The sequence below is a fragment of the Gracilinanus agilis genome, chromosome 3 (assembly GCF_016433145.1).
Source record: "Gracilinanus agilis isolate LMUSP501 chromosome 3, AgileGrace, whole genome shotgun sequence".
In the NCBI taxonomy this organism is placed as follows: domain Eukaryota; kingdom Metazoa; phylum Chordata; class Mammalia; order Didelphimorphia; family Didelphidae; genus Gracilinanus; species Gracilinanus agilis.
The window spans coordinates 135,967,853-135,995,038 of record NC_058132.1 but is presented as its reverse complement, the minus strand read 5'-3'; the positions used below and the strand labels follow the sequence as shown (position 1 = coordinate 135,995,038).

General features: G+C 35.7%; 1 protein-coding gene across 1 annotated transcript in view; it reads left to right on the top strand.

Moving 5' to 3' along the window:
- LOC123241267 (WD repeat-containing protein on Y chromosome-like) overlaps positions 1 to 27,186 on the top strand; it is a 140,647-nt gene that overhangs the window by 78,281 nt on the left and 35,180 nt on the right. Inside the window, exons 7-11 of the mRNA XM_044668961.1 lie at positions 1,151 to 1,253; positions 12,461 to 12,567; positions 12,657 to 12,736; positions 18,967 to 19,021; positions 20,616 to 20,661. Coding sequence (XP_044524896.1) covers positions 1,151 to 1,253; positions 12,461 to 12,567; positions 12,657 to 12,736; positions 18,967 to 19,021; positions 20,616 to 20,661 — 391 coding nt within the window. The remainder of the gene's footprint in view (positions 1 to 1,150; positions 1,254 to 12,460; positions 12,568 to 12,656; positions 12,737 to 18,966; positions 19,022 to 20,615; positions 20,662 to 27,186) is intronic.

Sequence of the window (27,186 nt, the reverse complement as noted above, 5' to 3'; positions counted from 1 at the left end):
TGTCAGTTATCAGAATGGAATTCTGGCATGGCATGTGCCAGATGCCAGGTGCCAACCCACAGTTGGTCTGTGACTATATAAGGCCCTGCAAACCCAACCCTGCATTACAAAGTCACACTGTTTCCTTCTAAAGCTTCTCAAGTTCCAAATGTCATCTGTATGAAGACAAATCACAAAATATCATTTTTGTATTTCCTAGCAATAAATTACTATTCTTTGGGCATATTTTATGAGTCAGGAAGAAATTTCAGGACTAATGTGAAACTATTAGAAGTTGAAGGAATACTATGGATAAAAGTTCTTCAAAAAGGAGTAAATCCTGAAGTATAGCTGTTGTGTGGTCACAATTCCTGAGTCAGGACATGGAGACATAGGACATTAGTGAGAATAAGAATTAGTTGAGTGGGGGCAGTATCTAAATGGCCTCAGATACTTCCTATCTGTGGGATCCTGGGCAAGTCACTTGATCTGCATTGCCTAGCTCTTATTGTTCTTCTACCTTGGAACCAATACATAGTATTAATTCTAAGATAGAAGATAAAGGTCTAAAAAAAAAGAATTGATGGGTATAAGAGGGACTTGGTATATACATAGACACAATGATTGAGCAGTGATGGAAGAATCATTGAGATAGCTGGGGAGTAGAAAACTAAGTGAATCTGGAATGAAGTTGAATTCAGGAAGTATATGTTGGAAAATGAAGAAGAAATGGATCAATGTGTGCATCAGGACCAGTGAGAAGGAAAATAATTCCTGGCTGTGCATCAAATTTGGATATGAAAGAGAATGGATACAATGGATATAATAAAAATGTGGTGATTCCTCCACTTCCATCACCATAGACACACAAACAGATGCTCTCTGTCCATATATATATATATATATATATGTGTGTGTTTCCACCTCTGTCTGTCTGTCTGTCTGTCTCTCTCCCAGCAGGGAGATTAGTGGGGAGAGTTGTAATTCAGATGTAGTCTCATGCTGTTTAAGATGTACTTAAATCATGCATTTTCTCAGATCCCAGTTCTTCTTAGTTCTTTTCAGAGGTGGATGACAAGGTGACCCAAGCCACAGGATAAACACGATGGTAGGAAGAAACCTCTAGAATGGTTCTGGTTTTCATGACCTAATTTTGTTTTTCATGAACTAGAGCTCGCCCTGAGCCTCACCTGGTGGTTTCTCACAAGGAGCCTGTAGTGTGCTGCAGGTACAACAAGACATTTAGACATGTGGTTAGCTGCTCGGAAGGGTCCGTAAGTATCAAGTCATTCCAAAAATGGTAGAGGTATCTCTGAGTGGTGGGACGCCTAGGGTTAGAGATGCAGGTAACCAGCATAGGGCACACTGCCAACCCTCTCTTGGAAACCTGAGCATGGAGCCCCAGTGACTAAACCAGGGGAAACCAAGGAATTATTTCTTGACTGCTATGAGCTCACCCTTCACTCCCATGTGAGATATGGAAAAGCAATAGAAGGCCTTGTCTTCAAAGATCTCACTGTTCCAACTGTGGCCACCATGTTCATGATTACCAGAGGCAGTGAGTAATTTGGGGCAATTTCCATTTTATTTAATTAACAATAGATGCATTAGAAAAGTAATAGGTGTGGCACAGAGGTTCTCAAACTTTTTCATCTCAGGACCCCTTTGTAATCTTAAAATTTATTGAGGACTCCTTTATATTCTCAAAAAGGGCTTTTTTTATTTATCCTCCAGGAATTACAAATTTATCTACATTTTAATGGAATCTGCAGGGCAGTTATTAGGTTGTGCATAGGATAAAGTATTGGATATGAAATTCAAAAGATTCATCTTCCTGAGCTCAAATATGTCCTGGTGCTTGCTACCTGTGTGATCCTGGTCAAGTCACTTAACCCTAATTGCCTCAGTATCTTCATCTGCAAAATGAGTTAGAGAAGGAAATGGCAAATCACTCCAGAACTTAGCCAAAAAAATAACTCAAATGGGGCCACAAATAGTCAAACACCAATGGATAACAATGGAATATGTTGTAAAGACCTCACTTACCATGGAATGCCCACCATATATGACATTCCATGTCTGTCCTTGTATAGTCTATCCCCCATGCCTGCAATGTACCCACTCCCCGACCTCATCATCTCTTAGAATCTCTAGATTTCCTCAAAGATCAGTTCAAATGTTACCTTATACAAGAAGGCTTTCTTTATCTCCGTCTTCCAAATACTAGTGCTACCCACCACAAGTTACCTTGTGTTTTCTATTTACTATAATGTACTTAGTATTTCCTTGGAGGAAAGGACAGCTAAGTGACTAAGTGGATGGAGCATTAGGCCTGGAGTCAGCTTTTGTTCATCTAGATTATATCTACCAATATTATACAGTATTACCATATTATACCATATTATAAATAAATATTATTAAATATATAATATATTGCACATATATTATAAGAAAACTAACAAATGTTAAAATATGTGTTCCTTTAAGAAAACAATAATAAGCCTATTACATGTTAACATAAATAATAAAAATGACTATATTTTTAAAGTAAAAAATACTAAAATAAAAATACTCCCACAGATAACTATAAGAATATAATCGACTAGGAAAGATCCACACTGGGTTATATGAAAAAATTGAAAGATAAAACCCCAAACGACACAAACATGTGTATAAACACTTACTATCTTTGGGGTGATAAGTACAAACAATATAATTACAGAAGCTCTGCCCTCAAAGAGCTTATATTTTAATGAGGGATAACAACACATTAAAGGAAGTTGAAAAGCAAGTGAGTCTGGTGGGAAAAGGAAGTTTAGTAGTAGAGGAACCTTGCAATATAAGAAGCTTGAAGTCCAAAATACATCCTGGAAAGAAATCAGACATGACTGACCTGGGCACCATCTTTCAATAGAGGTTCTGGGAGAAGCCATTTAACCAGAGAGAGAGGCTGCAGGGATAGAAGGTACTTCCAATGAGTGAATTCCAGGTCTGAAGTTACCAAGATGAAGAAGTTTCTGGGGAATGTAGAGAAAGCCCAGAGTTCAGCCTCTAGAGAAATGAAGAGCAAATAATCACTTCTAGCTGAGGGCACCAAAAAAGGTTTCATGCAGCAAGTGGCACCTGAGCCAGGCCTTGAAGGAAGTGAAGAGTCTCAATAACTAGAGATGTCAGGAGGGATAATTCTAAGCTTGGGGGACCCAGTGAGCAAAAGTACTGATAAGGGTACCTTTAATTACTTAGATTTAGCTTCAGGCACTTCTTTTGAAATTACTATCTTGTGGTTGGTGTGACAGACGCCTAAAAGTCTTTATTTTTTAATAAATACCAGTATTGAATGAATCTCACTTTTTATGATGTTTCATGTAAAGGTCCTACTTTCCAAAATAATTAGCTTCGCTGAGACCTCTTCATCTCCACATTTCTTTAAGCTCCTCTCTCAGAGGTCCACACTATTATATTTTCTCTGTATATATTCTTGCCATATGTCTGCCTAGTGAAACAATCATGTCAATAAGCATCACATTTTTATTCATTCTATTAATAGGTTATCTGGTCTGTTGGTCAGAGTCTATCTGAAATCATAGCTGCATCCCAATATATCTCAGAGCAAGCTCTTTCCAGTACATTTTTGAGCTTGAGAATATAATAAGCTATTGTTCTCCCATTGCTCTTTAATACTTGTCATCCATTCTGGGGAAACCAGTCTGTTTACTGTCTCCAGATATATCATGCCCATTCCTTCCTCCATGCCTTTTTTCATGCTTCTTTTCTGCCTTGAAGTCCCTCGTCCTTCACTTCTTCTAACCAATTCCTACTGAATCTTGAAGGCTCAGCTTGTCTCACCACCTCCATGAAGCCTTCCCTTAGTACCCTAGATTACCCATCTTGACCAATTCCTGCCTTCCCATGGTACTACACCACACATAAGGCATGTACAAGTATTGTGCTGTATGGTATTATCCCAATAAGAGTAGTTTTTCCATAGTATCTTTAATGCACTACTACAAAGCCCATAGTGATACTATTAGCTAATTGCTCACAGTGTTCATAGACTCACAGACTTGGCTTATAGACTTAGCGTGTTCAGCAACTCCAACCTCTTTATTTTACAGATGATGTCAATCATCTGTATGTATGGAATGAAGAAATTGGTCCAGAGACCTTGTGCAGGTCACACAGGCAATTAGTTATGTGTCAGAGTTGGAATTTGAATCCAGATACTCTGATTCTAGACCCTATTCCCTTTCCACCATACCATGGTAACAATACAAATTAAATGTTTACAGACATATGTTTCCTTTATGATTATTTCATCTAATACTCATTTTTAAAACAATTGTTTTTGCTAAACCATTAGATGGCAGGTAGAGTGTATTGTATTCTGCCTTAAATTGTTTTATGCCTTAAGCATTATCCTTTATAGAAGCAGCATGGTCTGGTGCAGTGGTTCCCAAGCAAAAGGCTAAAGGCTAAAGACCTTTGGGTTCTGTGGTGTTCTTACTATGAAGTAAGAATTTTCTGGGGAATAAGAATGTCATAGAACCTAGAGGTCTTCAGCCTTCAGCCTTTCAGACCAAGGGGTCTATGAATCCATATAGGCAGACAAAACTGTCATTTTGATCTTTATTTAAATCTAACAAAATATGTAGTATGACTCATGTATAAGAACTTAAGTGAATATACCTCCTATGACCTGAATACTGTCTTCCCCATGTACATATAACTATTTTCAAATGCATGTCAATATTTTGATTAATAAAATATAAATTCATTTAAAGATAATTACAGTAGCTTTTTGTCATCATTGATTTTTTCAATGATTGATATTAATAGTAAAACTAACAAATACAATTTTAAAAAATCATTTAAAGATATTACTGAGTCACAGTAGCTTTTTGTCATCATTGATTTTTCTCATTAATTGATATTAATAGTATAACTATGGGGTTGCTCAGAATATATATATATATATATATATATATATATATATTTAATTTTAAAAGGGATTCCCATGTTCCAGTAGGATAGGAGACAGTGGTGTAATGGAAAAAACACTGAACTTGGAGTCAGAAGACCGGTTTAAGCCCCAGGTGTGACACTTCCCTGCTATGGGACTTCCTACATAACAATAGGCAAGTCACTGAACTTGTCTATGCCAAATGGTTCTCTTCCTATCTTACTGTTCCTTCCCAGGCTTCTTTCCTGGACCATCACCCATCCTATGCCCCATAATTGCGAGTTTTCCCCAAGGTTCTATCATAGTCCCTCTTCTCTTCTTTCCCTACACTCTCTCTCACTTAGTGACTTCTTCAACTCCCATGACAATTATAATCCCTTTGAATTCATGATCCCTATGTTTATCTGTCTTTGTGAGTGTGTGTGTGTTTAATGTACATTAGTGTGTGTATTTAGTGTTAACCTCTCTTGAGTTTTAGAGTTGCTTGACCATCTACCAAAAATAGACATCTCAAACTGTGATGCCCCATAGACCCTTCGAACTCAACAGATCCAAAACAGAGTTCATTATCTTTTTCCTTTTGCTGTCTCTTACTGTCAAGGATGCCACCATTTCTCAGTCATCCACATTTGCATGTCAGTGTCATCCTTGGCTCCCCATTATCACTCACTCTGTGTATCCAATCAGTTGTCAGATCTCTTCTTTTCTATTTCATTCACATGGTTATCAGTTTAAGCCCTCATCACCTCTTTCTTAGATTACTATAATAGCCTTCTGGTTGGCTTACCTACTTTATACTACAATCCATATTCCAAATAACTGCCAAACAAATTTTTCCTAAAGTAGAAATTTGACCATGTACCCCACAACTACCCTACATACACACATACACTCACATTCAATAAACCCCAATGGTTTGCTATCAAATATAAACTCTATTTGGCATTAAAAGTTCTTTACAGTCTTTTATGCCACATTACTAGAAAGTTAGAGCACTAGACATTTTCTCCAGTCCTTACAAACTTCTCCAAAATGAGAATTATTCACAAACTTCTCCAAAATGAGAATTATTCACAAAAGATAAAGCAAGTATAGCTATCTCCATAGGCTAATACACCAAGAATCCTAATGAATTAATAGTCTAATAAATTATTAGCAGAGAAGACTACTCTTTTAATGTGTTCACTCAGTATTTCCCTCCTCCATTGGCTTCTATGTTCTAACAGAGTTAACAATATTATCAATAGCTTCTGCCCTAGTATCCACTCAGGATTTCCCTTGCAATATTTATTATCTCTACCAAAATACCCTATCAAAATCACCTCTATTTTCTCATAATTTGTGACAATAAACAATGGAAATCAATTCAGTGAGGAGGAGGGGAGGTATAAAAGAATGAGAAGTTTGCTCTGCCTAGAGTGGAAGTACCTGCTATTTTGTAACAGTATACAGCCAGAATACTAAGGAATAAAGGAGACTAGGAGAGCATGTGTGTGGGTTCCACCAGGCCTGAAGGAAAAAGGACTGTCATCTAGCTAAGGTTGGTTCTGTCACCTGTAGCATAGACTGAGACCAGTAAAAAGTTAATTCCCTAGTATGGAAGGAGAGTGAGATAGCCTTGAAGCTCAGCCTTGTAGGAATCTATCACTGAAGAGAAAGGAATCAGAAAGTTAGCAATAGGAACTATAAGGGGGGAAAAAAACCTAAAATTACTAAAAAAAAATCTCAGAAAGAAGAACAATCAATTTAAAACTTGAGTACAAGCACATAAATCAACAAAGAAGATATTAATAATAGAAAAGAAAATGGGCTCCAGATCATCTAAATGAGCCCAAACTTCTCTAAATAAATATTGCAAGATAAAAGGAAAACAACAAATCAATACCTGATGATGTAGAGGACCCTTTGAATTTCCAAGAAAGCATGGAACTACAGTAGAATATTCCCAAAAGATTCAAAAGAGAAATAAGAATTATAAAAGCAGAATTTATGGTCTACATAGAAGAAATAATTGATAGAGTAGAAAAACTTGAAAACAAGGTAACATGTCTGAGCAAAAAAATAAAAGAGAGAAAAATTGATTGAGAACACAAATTCACAAAAGTGAAGGGAAATCTAAAAGAAGAGAAGCAAAAAAGTAAATAATGTTAAAAAAGAATCTGTGATCTATACAAAGCAAAATACATTGTTCTTGAAGACAGGATACACAAATTATAGATATATAACAAGAAACAGGAGAACTAAAAAATTTGAATAGTACAATGCAAGAAATAATATGTGAATTTCTGAACATAGAAAACAATGTATTCTGAAGAGCAAAGGGTTCAAGATGCAACCAAAAGTCACATACCCTGCAAACTTGATTCTAATAACTAATGAAAAATACATAAACACAAGAAAGGCAAACAAATATAGTAGCCAAGGAAGGAAGAAGTAACTAAATAAGTTACCCCAGAAAAAAAATTTTAAAAACTAGGAAGACAAAATCTATGGGCAGGAAAATATTGAAGCCAGTTTAAACATCCTCTTGAAAGATTATTTTTAATTTTGGATGTAAACATTTATACCTTGGAAATTAGCAACTACTACAAATCAGGGCTTACATTATTGTTTTGTTGATTGTCTACCAGTGATTCCCAAAGTGGGCGCCACCGCCCCCTGGTGGGTGCTGCAGCAATCCAGGAGGTGCAGTGATGGCCACAGGTGCATTTATCTTTCCTATTAAATTGCTATTAAAATTTTTTAAAAATTTAATTTCCAGGGGGCTAAGTAATATTTTTTCTGGAAAGGGGGCGGTAGGCCAAAAACGTGAGAAAGTGATATAGAAAATATTAATAATTCAGATTAACCTTATAAGTACTTCATGTATTTATTTTTGAAGTCAGTTGCTAACATTTATTAGCATATCCTTTCCTACATGGGTAGAGACAATAACAGAGAGGCCGGTAATAAATTTCTTTCTAAAAATGCCCAAGGAGACAAAGGAGAAAGCCAACAGGAGAATGAGAGGCAAAAGGAATCTGGGAAATCTGGGGGAAAAGGAGAAATCTCAGTTTATTGATGTGAAGGAATCCCTCTGAGGAGCACTGGAATGGGCGGAGATCTATACTCTTTAGTAAGAGATTGAGATGCTTTAATGGCTCTGGAGGGATTTGATTGTTAAGAGAAACCACTATCTCTGAAAGAGGCGACTATGTAGCTCAGTGGATAAAATACTAGCCCTGGAGTCTGAATTAAAATCTAGTCTTAGACCCTTACTAGTTGCATGTCCTTGGGCAACTTCTGTCGGTCTCTGTTTTCTCAACTGTAAAATAGGGATCATAATAGCTTTCTCACAGGGTTATTGTGAAAACTAAATGATAGTAGGCATTATATAAATAACAGCAATGATAACAATGATGATGATGATGATACGTTATGATAGCACCATGTGACAGAAGAAGGGAGAAATGGAGCTCCTAATATTCAGAAAGTTCAGATGGCATGGTCAGAGAGGCAAATGGGGAAAAATGATCATGAGGACAGTAGGGGTAGTAAATAACCATACAATCAGGGGCATAAAGATTTTTCCAACAACATGGGGCAATACTTCTATACTCTCTGTCTCCTTCAGTAACTGGTACAGCTAAGTAGAAACATAAGAGAAGAGGTAAGACCTATAAAGTAAAAACATGGAAACTGTTTGTAATAGGGATTTCAAAATATGATACTTTGGAAACTTTAAGTTCATGAAGAAGAATATAATCAGTTAGCTAGTTAAAATTTATAAAGTGCTTACTACCTGGCAGGCATTACTAAGAGACAAAAGAAAGATTAAATAGGTATAAAGATCATAAATGGCATAATAAAAGTCTAAAACAGAAAGAGAGAATATAAGAATGAGAGAATAAAATCCTTTTAATGAAAGGCACAAAAAATTTAAATAAAAACAAAGGTAGTTGAAAACATGGAAAGGAAAAGAGATTTTACTTTATGGCTTAATTGGGAGGGGATAAAAAGAGAGGGGAAGATAAAAATTAGATAACTAAGTAAAATGAAGAAAGAAAGAGGAATAAATTAAGTTAAACTTCAAAACTAGAGGAAAAGTGTCCAAGTTGGGGGGTGGGGGGGAGAAGGCACCTGGGAATATTGAGAGTGAAAAGAAATGAACCTATGGAAATAGGGTAGCTTAAAGAAGATTAAGAAAAAAAACTGGAAATATAAAGAAGTGTCTTCACAGAGGAAAAAAGAACAACAAAATCCTAATTTGGGGAAAAAACACATTAAGAGACAAATGAAAGAAAATATAAACCTAAGTCTCATAACTTTGAATGTAAATATACTTAAATAATTTTAAATATACTTAAACAATTTTGTAAAAATGAAAGAGACTGACAAATTCTATAAAAACAAAATCCCACAATTTATTGCTTACAAGAAATTCACCTAAAAAGATATACCTAGAATAAAGCTGAGGGGCTAAAATAAAATTGACTGTGCATCAGATGAATACAAAAAAGCAAGAGTTGCAATCACTTCATCAGGCAAAGCAAAAACAAAATTCAAAACGTAAAAAGATATATAAGGAAACTACATATTGTTGAAAGGAACCATAAATGATCAACCAAAATCAATATTGCTTCAAATGCTTTATCATTGAAATTCATAAAGGAAACATTAAATGAATAACAGGAAGACACAGGCAACAATATTATTATAATAGCAGGAGACTTTAAGGTTCTTTCTCTGAATTTTGGGCAAATGTAACAAAAAGATAAACAAAAGGGAAAATATAGAATGTAACAAATTGCTGAAGAAGTCAGAAGAAAAGGACTTATACCATTCATGTTCTAAATGAGAATGCTAAACAATGTCTGTTCTATGTTTTACTATATGCTAGCACAAATATATATTTCAACTAAATGCAAAAAGGTAAAAATAACAAACACATGCTTTGTAGATTATAACACTAAAAATAGTAATCATTTCATGGATCAAAACCACAAATACAAATGAAGTCTTTTTTTTAATTTTATTTTTTAGAAAAATTTTCCATGGTTACACAATTCATGTTCTTACTTTCCCCTTCCCCCCTTCAACCCCCCATAGCTGACAGTCATTTCCACTGGTTTTAACATGTGTCATCGATCAAGACCTATTTCCATATTATTGATAGTTGCATAGAAACAATATTTTTGAATAATTGTGAAAAATGAATCCCTCACCTGAATGTACTATATTAGGACTTCTTGGATTGAATGAGATAAAAATGAAGCAAAGTGCTTAATATAGTGCCCAACACTTAGTAGGGGCTATATAAGTGCTTATTCCTCTCTCTTTTCCCTTCATTGTCTTCTCTACCACGTCCCCAGAACCTGATCACTGGGAAACATCTTGTCTTGCAAGACTGAATCAACATTAGAATCCCCAGTTTATCACTACCCTATGTTTCTCTTATTAAAGGACAGAGTCACGAACTCTAAAATCTCTATTTAAGAAGGAGGTTCAGCACAGACATCTCATTTTTCCACCTGGCTGCACTACTTTGGGATTCTTGACTCATGCTTTTGCATGGAGTCCCTTCTCCCATCCCTTTCACTTTCCTTTTTTGTGTTGTCTTCTTCCATTAGATCATGAGTTACTGAAAGGCAGGAATTGTCCTTTTTTTGTATTTGTATCCCCAGTACTTAGCCCAGTCACAAAGTAGGTTGATAGATATTTGACTGAAAGAAAATAATAATGATGAAACCATATACCAAAATTTCTGGGATATAACTAAGGCAGTTCTTAGGAATAAGTCACAGCCATAAAAACGTTCAGTAACAAAATAGAAAAAAAAGAGAATAAATTAAATGAATAAGTATTTCCAAAAATTGAAAAACTAACAAATAAAACCCCCAAATAAACACAAAAATGGTAAAAAAATAGAGAGTAAATTAGAAATTTAAAAAATGCCATAGAAATGATCAATCTAAAAGTTGGTTCTTTGAAAAGACCTACAAAACTTGGAGAAGATATGTGTGAGGAATAATAAAAAGCCCAAGGTTGGAAGGTACAGTAGTGAATGTACAGTAGTCTGGAAGGTCTGGAAGGTACAGTAGTGAAGATCAATAATGAATAATAACTCTATAAATTGAGCTCATTTGCATTACCTATCCCAGAGTAACCATTTTGTTAAACTTTAAGCACTATATATGTATGAGTTATTATTAACAAGATTTTAAGCAAGCTTTTAAAGTACAGAAACCATTTGTTATGTTTTTTCAATATTCCCCAACATCTAGTATAGAGGTAGACACATAATAGACACTTGATATATATTTGTTGTATCATAATAACTCACATTTATAATGGCTCATTCATATAATGCTTTTAGAGCTTCATAATAATGCCAAATATATGTAGTGCTAGTGTTGTCATCCCCATTTTTATAGATAAGGAAACAGACTCAGAAAATTAAAATGACTTACCCAGAGTTATATAGATAAGAAGTGTCAGAAATAGATTTCAAATTTAAGCATTCTGATTCTAAACCCACTGCTCTTTCCACTAAATCAGCCTCTACATGCATTTTTCAGAAAGTACCATATTGTTTACATTATTTTGCTTAATGATATAATTCATAACAACTAGAATAAGGTAAAGGAAATTAAAGGAAATTTGTTATATGCATAACTACTTTCAAGGAAATCCCTGCCTTAAAGGGTGACTCAGGAAATGAGGCATTTCTCTACTGGAGATCTATTTATTGTATTTTGCAAGGCATTCAGAGAGAGCAACTTGTGCAACTCTAATGTGGAATGTCATTGGAGACCATGCTTGTATTATAAAATGGCAGATGAGAATATACTATTCACATTTATGAAAATGTGTAAACTGTAAAGGATTATTTTTTTAAAAAAAGGAGATCTGAAATATTAAAATTTTGGGTCACTTTGGCTATCTGGAGGAAGCTGATCTTGTGGGTAACTAGTTCCTTTCAATGACCACTCATATCCTTTTGAAATGATCTTATCTAAAACTGTTTGATTTTGGCCCACTAATCTAATGCAGTGGATGTTTTTAAAAATTCTGGTAATGGAAAAAGATAGTGACATCTGATTAGGAGTAGATCTGGCCAGATGGTATAGAATGAAGTCAAAGGTAATAGGAAGCGAAATTGCCACCAACACCTCTGTAACCATCACTACCACTATTACTTTTCAAAAAGTAGAAAATTCTTCAATTAATTAATTAAACAAATTATTATCCATGATTATAAATTGAATATTTATTGTGTTATAAAAATGATGAATATGAAAAATGTAGAAAAATCGTAAGATAATTGTATGCACTAGTACAAAATAAGCAGAATCTTCCTCATAACAGAGTAAATAGAAACCAGAGATAAATCTGTTATTTCTTGTTGTTTTTGACTTGTATTTAAATGGAAATTTCTTTTATAATAATTATTACAATAGTATATAATAATAACAATATGTAATAATCATTGTAATCCTTATTTCACACATTTTGCTCACTTTTTCTTCTTTTCTTATATAGGTGATTAAAGTGTGGGATTTTGAAACAGGAATGTTGCTGTCTGAATTTACTGGAGCTCATGGCAATATGGAAATCACCTGCCTGACATTTGACCCCAGTGGGAGAAGGTTTGCTCATTCTTTGTCTATTCGATTCATAATTATCATTGAACTTCTTAGTCTTGGATATTAATGGGTAAACATGAATTCTACCTTAGGCTGGTCACTGGTGGCAGAGATGGGTGTTTAAGAATCTGGAATTACAACAATGGGCATTGTCTGAAGATTCTGACCCAAGGCAAGTGGTTTCCATTTCACCAAATCTTGGAATATAAGAGTATGAGTCCTTGGTAAAGGTAGTATGGACCAAAGGTATTGAAAGACCTATGGATATGTCAGGTGTTACTTTCCTTCTAAACTTATAGTCCAAGGTTTTGAAGAAAAGCCTTGACTTGACTTAGAGGGTTGTAGCATTAATTTGTAAACATTTTGGCATATAGACAAGAAATCTCCTAAAAGAATAATCAAATACACTAAGAACTTCACATAGGTTTCCTTCTTATACTGCCAAATTTTCTCTCCAGCATTCACAAACATTCAAAATCCATCACCTTGGGTTGATGAGTTTTTTAGCAAACATACATGAACAGGTCCTCTGAAGTTCTCTAGTCATTTTCTTTGTGTCTCTGCATCCATCTCATGTCATCTGTGTGAAATTTTCCAGTAAGATGAAGGTGTTCACATCCGGTGGAACTGCATGCCCCTCTGAGATGAATCACTGCTTTCCATCTCAGACTCCATGTAGTAGTGTTATAAAGTAGACAGTCTTCTCCCCCTAACTGTCACAAGATCAATAGTGGAGGAAAAGTGTATATTCCTCATCATTGGGTTTTTTGGAAAATCTTTTCCTCTGTCTTAGAATAAATACTAAATATTTGTTCCATAGTAGAAGAGAAATAATGTCTAGGTAACTGAGGTTAAGTGACTAGCCCAGGATCACATAGTTAGGAAGTATATGAGGTCAGATTTGAACCTAAGACCTCCTGCCTCCAAGCCTGGCACTCTAACCACTGGGCTGCCTAGCTGCCCCTGATCATTAACTTTTACAAATGGTGTAACTATTTGTCCTTATATCCTTAAACACTAGGGTTGGTGCTCCTTCCACTGGAAGGTCTCTCACATCATCCACAATCCATTCTTTTCTCACTTTAAAGTACTTAAACATTCTCACTCTCTCCTGGTAGGGAATTAAGCAACCAGTTATCAAACAATCCCATTAGTAATTTTTACTTTAGGGATGCTGGAATTTACTAACTAGCTACTTTTTCTGCTTCTTCATCCTTGTATTCCTTAGTTCATGCCCTAGTCTATCCCTGCAGTGATCACAGTATGACATAGAGTCTTTATAATATAATCTGCCTCTCAGTCAATTGGTACCCTTCTATTCAACAATCCTTAATGAGGGTCAGGTTATATTGCTATGTACAAGAGTTCCAATATCTGACTAGCCATGGAGCTATAAGGCAATTCAAAAATAATATATCAACAATATCTTGACACAAAACAGGATGGTAGTTATAAGTCACTGGCCTCATCTACAAAAATCATATGTAAAAAAATTACAGGTAGAAAAAATATAAAAATCTTTAATGGACTCTAGCAATACTAGGGATTCAACAATGGAGATCGAGAATGAGCCCCAGTTATGAAAACTTGAACCTGATGAAAGGTATCCAACGTTTAAGATACACACATACACAAAAATTAAAACTTCTATGTCCTCACAAATATTTCTTTTATACAACCAATTAAATGTCTCAAGTCAAAGCAAAAGACATTTAATTAAACAGTCCAGCAAAACTAATGACAAGAAAAATTCTTCCCAAACAGATGTGGGTAGACCCTCTCATAGATCCCTATATTACAAGAAGAAGAAAAGATGCATGGTCAAGGGTCATATACAGAACTGGGAACAATCAGGGGCAACACATGTTATGAGGGCTAGTTTCCAGTGAATTACCAGCTCTATCATGACCTCACCTCAGTCTACTATTTGACTTAACAGTACAGTTTTCCTTTAACCTCTTTCCATTTCCATCACACCAATTGTGGTCCATGCTAATTCTTTTGTGATTCCTCTATAATTCTCTTAGTCTAGTTGGTTTTTACAATGGTCATAAGCATAGTATGCCTTTTCCCTTTCCACATGACTTTGAACTTTTTAAAAATTGGAGATATTACATTAAAATAAATGTATATGATAGCTATTTTTAATATCTCAGACTATGCTCACTCAGACTCCTCCCCCTGAGTAAATATCTCTTCCCTTCATTGTACTATTGGGTTTTTTTCCTCCTCAAGTAACAAGTTTATTTTTAATTAATCAATTTCTCCTCCCCACTGAGCAAATTTTTTTTTCAAATGAAAAATAAACTCTGTAATACCTATGAACATTGTTCAGCAAAACAAATGTCCACATTGGTTATGTCTGAAAATATATGTCTCTTTCTACATTGTGTTCAGCACTTCTGTCAGGACAAAAGGCAGGTTCATCTTCATTTTTTTGTATTCTTGACTTATAGATCCATTGATCAGAGTTCTGAAGTCTTTCAGAGCTGTTTTTCTCCATAATGTTGTTAACATTGTATAAATTGTTTTCCTAGTTATGCTGTATCAATTTATAATGAGTTTCACAATTTCCTTTCAAATTGTCCACTTTTGGTACAGTAATATTCCATTGCTTAGTAGACCAAATTGGTTTTGCCATTCCCTCAAAGAATATCCACTTAATCTCCAATTTTTACTTACCAAAAAATGAGCTACTATAAATATTTTTGTTCAAAAAGATCTTCTTCCTTCTTCTTTTAAAAAAAAATTATTACTAGAATTTATTTCCAAGTATCTCAGCCTCACCCTGCCTTCCCAATACCAGAGATGGCATGATCTGGCAAACAGGTGTATAGATTATGTCTTTCATATTTTCATTTTTCAGTTCATTCTCTGGAGGTGAACATTCACAAGTCATTCTTCAAATATTAAAACTATAGCTATATATAGTGTTCTCTTAGTTCTGCTTGTTTCATTCTTCATTATCTTGTGTACTAAGTTTTAAAAATTGATCTGCTCATCCTTTCTTATGCATAGTATTCCATCACAATTATATACCACAGCCATTCCTTGATTGATTGATATCCCTTCAATTTCCAGTTCTTTACCACATTAAAGAAAGCTACTATAAATATTTTGAAACATACAGATTCTTTTCATTTTTCCATGATCCCCTTGGGAAATACACAGTTTTATAGCTCTCTGGATTTAATTCCAAATTGCTCTTGAAAATGGCTGGATCAGCTCATAGTTCAGTCAACAGTGTAATAGTGTTTCCACTTTTGTACATCCCCTTGAACTTTTGCCATTTTCCCCTTTTGCCATTTTCGCCATTCTAATGTGTATAAGATGCTACCCCAGAATTGTTTTGGTTTGCATTTCTCTAATCAATAGGGATTTAGAGCATTTTTAAAAATATATCTATATTTGACTTTGATTTCCTCATCTGAAAATTATTCATATCTTTTGCCCAGTTATCAGTTTGGGGATGGCTTTTATTCCCATAAATTTGACAAATTTTTATTTTAGATATAAGATTTCTATCCTAGAAACTGTCTATGAAAATTTTTCCATAATTTTCTGTTTCCCTCTAATCTTGGCAATATTTGTTTTATTTGTACAAACCCTTTTTAATTTAATGCACTCAAAATTATCCATTTTACATATTAAAATGCTCTGCATATCTTTTTTATTCTTAAATTCCTCTCCCACCCATAAATCTGATAATATGTTCTCTATTCTGCTAATTTGCTTGTGATTTGTGATTTGCTTGTACTTCTTGTATATGTTATCTTTTAAATCATGTATCCATTTTGATTTTATCTTAGCAAATGGTGTAAGAAATTAATCTATACATAGTTTCTGCCAAACTACTTTCCAATTATACCAACAAATTTTACCAAATAGTAATTCTTATCTCAATAGCCTAGATCTTATCCTTTTGTCAAGTAAAATGTTACTATAGCATTTTACTACTATTTGTTGTATGTTTGTTTTGTTTCACCGCTCTGCCTTTCTATTTCTTAGTACCAGGTAGCTTTAATAATTACTGCTATATAATAGTTTAAAATCTGGTCCTGCTGGATCTCCTTTCTTTTCTTTTTTTTTCATTGCTTTTTTGATGTTATTGATCTTTTGTTCTTCCAAATGAATTTTGTTATTATTTTTTTCTAGCTCAATAAGATACACATTGATAGTTTGATTGGGATAGTATTGAATAAATAAATTTAGGTAGGGTTGTCATTTTATTTATATCTTCAACTTTCCCTTTTTCTAAAAATTTCTTTGAGCTATACACTGAGGAATGGTATAGAATAGATTAATTAAAGGGTATGAACATTTTGGTAACTTTCTGGGCATAGTTTCAAATTGCTAGGTCATGTATCCATTTGTTTCTTATCTTGATATATGAGGTGAAGTATTGGTTAAAAGCTAATTTCTGCCAATTAAAGCTAATAGCTGCCCAATTTTCCCAGCATTTTTTTTCAAATAGTGAATTGTTTCCCTATTAAGTAGGTTCTTTGTATTTATCAGATACTATACTATTTTATCTGCTTGGGGTGGGGTTTTTTTTTTTTTGGTTGTACACCTACACTGATCAACCTTTCTTTTTAATTTTTTTTAAATTTTAAATTGTTTAAATATTTACTACATTGTACGGTGGTTTAAGATCTGATTCTGATAGACCCCTTTCCTTCCCATTTTTCTGTTATTACTCCTGAGATTCTTAATCTTTGGTTCACTCTATGATTTTTATTATTATTTTTCTAACTTTATAAAATATTCTTTTGGGAGATTATCAGTATAGCACTAAATAAATTCACTTAGATAAAACTGTATTTTTTTATTATATCAATCTACCCTACCCATAAGCAATTAATTTTTCATCACAATTTCAGTCTATCTTTTTTTTCTTCAAAAAATGTTTTATAATTAAATTCAAATAATCCCTAGATAATTCTTGGTAGATTTACTTAATTATCACATCATTCATAAAAAGTAATAATTTTGTTTTCTCTTTGTACTTATTCCTTCAATTTCTTTCTTTGACCATGTTTAATGCTTTAGCTAGAATTTTTAGCACTATGTTAAATAGTAGTAGAGACTACAGGCATCCTTGCTTTAGCCCTGATTTTATTAGAAAGGTCTATAAATTTTCCCCATTATATACCATGTTTGCTGTTATGTTTAGATAAATTCTATTTACTGTACTAAGGAAAGTTCCATTATTCTTGTGTTTCATGGAGTTTTTTTGAGTTTTTTTTTTTAAACCCTTGTACTTCGGTGTATTGTCTCATAGGTGGAAGATTGGTAAGGGTGGGCAATGGGGGTCAAGTGACTTGCCCAGGGTCACACAGCTGGGAAGTGGCTGAGGCCGGGTTTGAACCTAAGACCTCCCGTCTCTAGGCCTGGCTCTCACTCCACTGAGCTACCCAGCTCACCCGTTTCATGGAGTTTTAATAGAAATTCATGTAGAATTGTATCAATAACCTTTTTAGCTTTTGTTGATATACCATATGATTATTATTTATATCAATTTCATGGATGCCATCAGGCTTTTTAAAGTCCCCCAAGTAGTACTAAATATTTTAAGTCTTGCAGAATCAAAGAGTATTAATAAGATAAAATTGGTTTCTTCACATTATTATTATAATTATAAGGTTTATCTTTCATAATCATGTTTTTACTGTCTACTGATAGCAGCATTGTGAGGAAGATGAATGGCTACTGCAAAGAGGTTAAAAGATTATTTAAAATCATGTAGTGAATTTTGGAAAAATAGTCAAGGAGTATGTGTGGAAAATCTCATGAAACCGTAACTCCTGATCCTCTCATTTGCCCATCAAAAGATAATATATCTAACCCTATTCATGAGGAAGAAAGACAGAAAAGAAACAAGCATGAGCTCAGTGCTTTCCAAATATAATCTCATATAGATGCTATCATTATCTTCATTTTACAGATGAAGGAAATGAGGCAAACAGAGATTAAAGTTCAGATAGCCAGTAAGTGTCTGAGGCCAAATTTGAACTTGGGTCTTCCTGATTTCAGGCCCAAGACTATCCACCATGAAGAGCAGAAAATCTTTTTTCTGGTTAGAAGGTACAGTTTGATAAATTAGCAAAGCTTTTCTGACTTGTAGGATCTCTGAATAGTGGCCTTGACATGATCATTAATTTTTAAAAAGTGAGTGATTTCTTCCTTACAAGTAGAACCAAATCTAAAGTAAATAAAGCCATTCAAGTATTTACAATGGAAATGAAAGCTCCTTGAGAATAGGAATTGTTTTATTCTTTCTACTCATATCCCCAGTACCCAGTACACTGCCTGACACATAGTAGGCACATAATAAAGACTTGTTGACCAGTCATTTCAAATGCTTTGGGGAATACAAGCTGATTAACTCTATCATTTTTTCAGATGAGAAGCACAATGAAGTCTGTGATTGTACCTATGTGGAAGTGTATCAAAATAAGTAAGTTATATCCGAATCAGTGAGACATGTTCTTCAGAAATGTTAACCAGGAGCAGAGAAAACTTGGGTTAAGGGGGAAGGGCATGATAGTCATCCTCAAGTATTTTAAAGGTTGTCATAAGGAATTAGCCCACAAGGACTATCCTAATTGGTCTCCTTACTTCCAATTTTCTCCTCTCTAATCCAAGATTTCTAGGTTACAAGGGGATAATTAATTGTATCATGGAACAGTAGAAGACTGAGATTCAAATCTTTGCTCCTTGTTAGGCTTTGTTGAAAAGTTACTTAACTTTTTTAAGCCTTTCCCCTTCATTTATAAAATTAGGCTAATATCTAAGTATCAAATAAAATTAGCTATTCTCCAAGATTATATGTATGTGTGTGTGTAAATAATCGTATCATTGCCTGTTTTCATGAGAATGAGTCATCAGGAAATGTTTTGCCCCTTCAAATGCTTTTCATACCTCCCAGGACTAACTGCCCAGAACAACTTGGGCTCATACATCCTACTTGTTAAGATGAGCAGGACTTACAAATTCCCCAAGTACTGCAAAATGAAAAAAAGTAGCTATCTGTTAGCTTGTGACTTTGGAGCTTGCATTCATAGGATCACAGACTTAGAACTTAGAGGTCATTTAGACTCATTAATTAATAATTGATTAAATTTTAAAATAAATTAATAATTTAATCAAAACTAAGATCCAGTGAGATAAAGTGACTTCTCCAAGGTTACACAGGCAGTGAGTGATAGGATAAGAATTCAAAGCCAGGCTTTATGGCTCTAGATTCGATACTGTTTCCACCATCCTCTACATTAGATCATCTCCTCAGAACCTAGATCCTAGAGATCTTTGCTTTGCAATTGTTGGATATGAAAGGAATAAGGACTGGGCCTGTAATTTTATTGTCAGGATATTCTCTGAGACAAACTCTTTTTACCAATATAAGTCCATACTTTCTATACAACTTACAGTCTTAGGTGCCTAGATCACTGAGAGATTAAATGACATTGCCCAGAATAACACAACTAGCATTTGTCAGAGGCAGGATTATGAATCCAAACATACATATGTTTGAATCCACATATATATGAATCCAAAAATTTCTAGTTCTAAGACCATCTCTCTATGCTTTACTCTGAGTTACTTTCATTCTGATGCTTATTTTATATATTAGGGGGAAATTGTTTTTGGTTTTGGTTTGTATCATTTTCAATAAAATGAAAGAGAAATTTAGTTTCTTCTTTCGTTCAGTTTCTCACATGGATAGTGAGTGTTATAGAAAAAATGAGAAGTTAGAAAAAAGTTATGGAAAAAATAAGAAGTTAGAAAAACTAGGAATTAAGTAATGTCAGCATGGCAAAGTTCAAAGAATGCTGGTCTTAGCTTGGGTTCAAATCCTTCTCTCATTTACTAGCCTCATGGCCAAAGGCAAACACTGAGGCTCAGACAACGCTCTAAAACTTGACGACTAAGTAATAAATGAGTTGTGATCCATATTACTTTGATAAAATCACAGGCCGTTGATGTATTAATATAATCTATAAGAATAGATAAGCTCAACTATCTGACTCCATTTTTTCCTATCATTCTAGGTACATTATAGCTGTTGGATGGGACAGAAGAATAAACATGTACTTTGTAAGTAAACAGCAAAATCAGACACTGTCAATTCCCGATTCAGAATAAACTTTCTATAAGGTAGCCATTTTTCTTTTACAAAGAAATGCAGCACATTGATATTTAGTATTTTTTGCCTAGTAACATGCCTGGCCAGTGAAGCAAAAATTGAGTCAAGAAAGGATTCTTTAGCTTCTCTTCTTCATAACATTTTTTTCCTGCCCTTGTTTTGCTCCTTCTCTTGTTTATTCTCTCTAGTCTCAGTTGGGTGCAGGCAGAAATTCTGATTACAGAGACAGTAAGTGGCAGACATGGCTGGGTCATATTGGGCCACCCTTAGAATCTATTCATTTTAACAAGCATTTATTGAGCTGTTGCTACATGCAAGACACTAAGCTAGTTGCTGTGGGGAATACAAAAATCAATATGATACATAGTTTTTGCTTTTAAGGTCTACTATCCTAATTGGTCTCCTTATTTCCAATCTTCTGTGTTTAATACATCCAATTCAATTTTTAACAACACACACATATTAAAAATCTTCTATATGGAAGATACGATTACAAATACTGAGGTTATATAGACCCAAAAACCACCCCAAAGAATAACGTCTGCCCTCAAGGAGCTCATATTATTTTCTAGTGGGAAAATAAATGATTTACCCAATAATTTGTAAATAATTGAAAGTAAATAAATTCAAAATAGTTTCAAGAGGAAGAGAATACAAATAATTGGAGAAATCAGGAAAAGTCTCCATATGGAAAGTGGCACCTGAACTAGGGGAAAAAACTAAGTATTCTATCAGTTGGTGGTACCAGATGGACTTGAGACTTGAAAACCATGTGTCCATAGGTAGAGAGGTGTAGGGTGAGGAAGAGTTAGAAAGCAAGTGTAACTGAAAAAATAAAATTACATTAGAAAGATGGGTGGAAGAAAAATTATGGAAAGCTTTCAATGACAGGTGAAGGATTTTCTATTTTATGCTAAAGGCAACATAGACACTGGGATTGGGAAGTGAGGGAAGAATAACATAATCATATCTTTGTTTTAGGAACATCAATTTAGCATCTATGAGGAACTTGGGAGTTATGGAGATCAATTGACCAATTAGGAGGAAGTTGTAGTGGTCCATACATAGGAAAAGTTATGAGGACTTGAACGAGAATGAAGGTTATGTGAATAGAAAGGTGAACAAATATGTGTGAGACCTTATAGAACCAAAATCAATAAGACTTGGTAACTGATTGGTTGAGGGCTGAAAGAGAGGAAAGAATCCAAAGTTATGAAATTAGGTGAAACTCTCTCTTTGATTTCATTCTTCCAACTCCCATTTGCAGTGGCAGGTTGGGTCCCTAGAGGGCAATGACTACTGCTTCCTTCAAAGTTTCAAGAATTACTCTGAGAATTGGGTAATCCTGAAAGGTTGGAGTTTCTATTACTACCTCCCACAAGCCTGTATCCAATGTGCCTCTCATTATCAATTAACCAGTTGATATCAGTTAGTTACTACAAAAGAGACATTTACTAAGAAGACATAGGAAGAACAGAAGTTACAAAAACATCCTTGACACCAAACTGGGGAGGTCATATTCTTTCCTTACAAATAGAAGGTTCATGGGGAGACTGAGCTCAAACTTAGCATACATGGTAGTTAGGCACATGCCAAATGCAGCTAAGAAATATTTCCTTACTCCTAGAACTAGAATTTTTTTTTAATGGAATCTTTGTGAAGTTCCCTCTTGGTAAAGCTCTTTGCTGAGTTTGGTGAATCAGCATCTTTCTTGAATCAGCATCCAGCACTTCTCTCCATCAAAAGGGTCCCCAACCCTGAAGCAACTATCTTCAGGTCTTCCCTTCCTTCCACCCTTGGGTATTTCTTTTATTGTCATCCATTGCTACCACTGCCATTGGACTCAGTAACTGGCTTCAATTGCCAGAGAGATCTCTAATGGCCCTGATGGATTTCCTAAACTGACAAGGTTGCCAAGGCACTACCATCCCAGAATACCCATTCACCTAATATCAAGAAAGAAGAAATATAGAAGAAAAAGGTATCACGTGTTCATGGACACATACTAACCAGATGGGAAACCTACCCAGCAGCTCACAGCAGTTCTTGCCTTACTTGCCACCAGGAGGGAAAAGAGACTGAAATACCATTGCATTGACCTTTTCCATGTGAATTCAATCCCAGTTCAACATCACCTGAGTCACTGGTTCTTCTGGCTGTATAGCCAAGTAGAAAATTTTCATCATTATATAATACTAGCCCCTTAGTCAGTTGTGGCTGGAAACAGACTTCAAAAGTTCTCTATATAAAATTAGAATTAGGCAGAGAACATCTATGTATGTTCTGTATAACCCAGAAGGAAAACCAAATCTGCTCGACTCTGAGTCAGAAATTCTTAACCTGGGGTCTGTGAAGTTGGCTTTTTTATGTTTAATATTTTATAACAATTTTAATATAATTGGTTTCCTTGTAATTTTTTGTATTTTATTTTATGCCTTTACAAACACTTCTGAGAATGGGTCCATAAGCCTCACCAGACTACCTAAAGGGTCTATGACACACAAAAAAGTTAAGATCTCCTGCCCTGTGGATGACCTTCATTAGCCAACCCTCCTTATATGTATGTACATGCTATTTCCCATAGTTAGACTATGACATCCTTGAGGGCAGGAATTATTTCACATTTATTTTTGTATTTCCAGTGCCTGGCACATAGTAGGCATTTACTAAATGCTTATTCACTAACTTGGTTGATTACCTATCCTCTCACTGAACTCTTTAAAATCCATTCTCCTAAAATATATTTTCTATGTCAGATTATGTCTAGCTTTCTACTCTTTCTCTATGTTGAATTTTATGATAGAATCATTTTGTATTGCCAGAGTTTCAATCATGCCTACTCTAGCAACAAATTCCCCCTTGTTGGTCAATCAGAGACAAAGTAGCAATTCTTATGAGTTTTTTCATCCTTTGAAGAATGAAATTTTCATTAAGGCAAGTCAGGAATTTATCAGAATGTTCCACTGTCAGTAGAGAGAGGACTTTGGAAGACATCCAGATAATTAAAGTCCCCATTCCTGCTATTATCTTGCCTCCTTGCTAAGTTTGTGATATGCTTTACAAACTTATCTAAGGCTTCCTTCTGCCCAGGATATAATACTATCACAGTAAGTACTAATACTGTTTCTACTTCCTTTGATTCTTGCCCAAATGTTCCTCAATCTGCTTCCTGCTTCCTAGATTTCTTGAAATCAGTGTATCTTTTTAATATATAACACTGCTTCATCCCTACTTTTGAAATCTATTTTGTTTCTTTTGAACAAGATGTAACTTCAGAATCATATTCGAGATATGAGTCTCATCCTATTAAATTTCAATGGACACATTAAATGAAGCTCCTTACATTAGGATTTCTAGTTTGATCTATTTATTATTTTAGCCATGAGTTTTATTGCTGTCCCTCATTTTGGATATTGTCCCTTGTGAATTAGAGGTGCTTTCTTCTGCTATTCTTCCTATGTTATGACCACTGCTATCTACACTATCTAGATCCACCTGAGCATTTTTCTTCCTTCCTCTCCATTCTCAATTTAAAACCCAGAGCAGATTTACAAGCCTAACAGAGGACTGGCCAAGAAAAGACTAGCCCTTGGGAATTGTAATACAGGATTTCTTGCATTTGCAATATTACCCTAGGCAATCCTGTCAGTTAGCAGAATGGAACTCTAGCCTGGCAGGTGCCATCCTAGGTGTTGACAGTTGGGCTGTGACTATATAAAGCCCTGCAAACCCAACCTTGGGTTCTGATTTCCTTGACCTCACCCAGACACCCAGCTACCCCTGACTTCCATTTGGGGACCCTGGAAGGTTGAAGGGAGGTGGAAGGGAAATGGGTTGTGGAATGTGGGCAGGACTTAGGTTAGAGTAGCCTAGTGGTTAGGGACATCCCTTGAACAGATTAACAACTTCATTTGTTTAGCTGGTGAATCAAATAACATCAGGCCAGAGACAAATTATCTCTGGCTGAGGGCTGGTTCCCTCAGCCTGACCTTACCTTCTAGGTCCATTGCCAACACTTGCCAGTTGCCCCTAGCAACAGCTTCACAAGACCTTACACCCTCTTACCTCAGTTTTCCCTTTCCAGTTTAAAATAAATCCCTTACCTTAAATCAGTGAGTTCCTGTATTTCCTTCAACATCACCAAGGCTAAAGAGACTGGGGAGAGGAGAGAATATTAAGAAGTTGAGTCTACTGAGAAGTGGAAGCTAAGCTTCCATTGTAACCAAGAAGTTGAGCCCCATTTCCTGCTGGGTTCTGCTCTCACCCAATAGTAAGGTAGTTACTCCAGCAGGGAGGGGCCACCCACTCAACACCTTAAAGGAGCCTAAAGCCAGCAGTGGAAATTAACTGGGCACCACAGCTGAGGCTGCTCATCACTAATAGCTCCAAATCTCCTGCTAGTTAGTTATGGGCTCCCAGTCCCCTGGTGACTCACATTTACCATCAGCATCATATTATCAACTACATTATCTTCCATTACAGAACATGTATCTCTATTTTGTGTATTTTTGCATAGAGGATCGGTGAGCCTGCATCTAGGCATGAATAATAGAAGTTCTGATCCATGATTCAGAGCATGTACAGGTAATCTGTGTCTATTTCCTTGTGATGAAGAGCTTCTGAGCTAGAACTGAGTGTGCATACAAAAGGCACAAGCAAACCAAAGATCTCTCTCCCACCCCTCCCCCAACCCAGCAGCTTTTGAGGAGGGAAAAAATTCTGTAAACCTCTGAATGGGGGAGCCCTTCTCCCACCTAGTTTGCCTTGTGATCACAAACATATAGAGTTGTTGTTTCTTCTGTGTCCCTTCTTTCATGGTCTTAGATGAAGGAGTTTCAGACACAGAATGGACCAGGTCATGGCCTTGTAAGCTTTGAAAGTTCAGAAAAATCATTAGAGATCCAACAGCTGAAATATGATAGAAGGAAGTTTGTGAACTTAAGGTCTTGCTAAATTACCTCTGAAAATATTCCTTTGTAAAAGTCAATTGATAGGTTCCGGGTTAAGATGGCGGCAGAGTAAGAAGCAGCTCTTAACCTCTCCTGACCAAAACACACAAAACTCCTCAAGGGGACATAAAAACAAGTCCAGACGAACGGAGGAACCCCCACAACAGGGCACAGCGTGGAAGGTACGTGGAATTGAGGCATTTCCATGCTATAAAGGGGTGAAACAGCCCTCACGAAATCGCGGGCTGAGCAACCACCCCACCCTCACCCCCTCCACACACATCTATAGCTCCAAAGCCAGCTAAAAAGAAATAGAGCAAGTTTGGGGCACCCATCAAGTCATTGGCAGCTCCGGGGCCTATTCCTGAGAGCAGCAAGACTTAGGACCCCATTAAGTCAAAAAACACAGGCGAAATCTGAGCGCGGGAGCAGGACGCAGGGCGCAGAGCGCAGGCTGAGCAGAGCGCAGGCACTGCGGAGGCGTGGGTGGAGGCAGACACAGCCAGGAACTAAAGCCTAAGTGGGGAACCAGTGTGGACGGGTATACGACTGTGGAAGCAGCGCCCTGAGACTTGTAAAGAAACCTCCTGCAGAGGATCAAGCAAAGGGGTCCACCAGGGGGCTTGACCTTGGAAAAAACCAGAACTCAGACCTCAGGAGCCAATAGATTGTGGACAGACACTGAGCGCGAGGATAAATCTGAGAAGCTGCTGGGCTAATGATGGCTACTCAGTCTCAGGAAGTTCAGAAGAGAAAGAATAACAACAAGAAAAAGAAGTCTTTAACACTCGACAGCTTTTACACAGAGAAAATCCAGACAACCGAGCAAACAGAGGAGGAGAACAAACAAGCATCCGGAACCTCCTCAAATAAGGAAAACTCCTCACAAGCTATGGAAGAGTTCAAAACTGAGATTTTGAGGAAAATGGAAGAGATCTGGCAAGAAAATAACTGTTTAAAAGGTAGAATCATGCAATTGGAAAGTGAGGCTCAGAAATTGAACACCAGAAATGACCAGATTGAAAAGGAATACCAGAAGATTATGGCCGAAAACCAAAAGATTATAGCCGAAAATCAATCCCTTAAGGCTAGAATTGAGCAAGTAGAAACTAATGATCTCTCAAGACAATAAGAACAAATAAAACAAAGCCAAAAGACTGAAAAAATAGAAGGAAACATGAAATATCTCAATGAGAGAGTGACAGACCAAGAAAACCGGTCTAGAAGAGACAATTTGAGAATAATCGGTCTTCCAGAAAAACCAGAAATTAATAGAAACCTGGACTCCATACTAACAGAAATAATTCAGCAAAATTGCCCTGAAGTCCTACAACAAGAGGGCAACATAGACATTGAAAGGATCCATAGAACACCTGTGGTATTCGATCAAGAAAGGAAAACACCAAGAAATATCATTGCAAAATTCAAGAGTTTCCAAGCAAAAGAAAAAATCTTACAAGAAGCCAGAAAGAAACAATTCAAATATCAAGGAGCACCAATCAGGATCACACAGGATCTGGCAGCCTC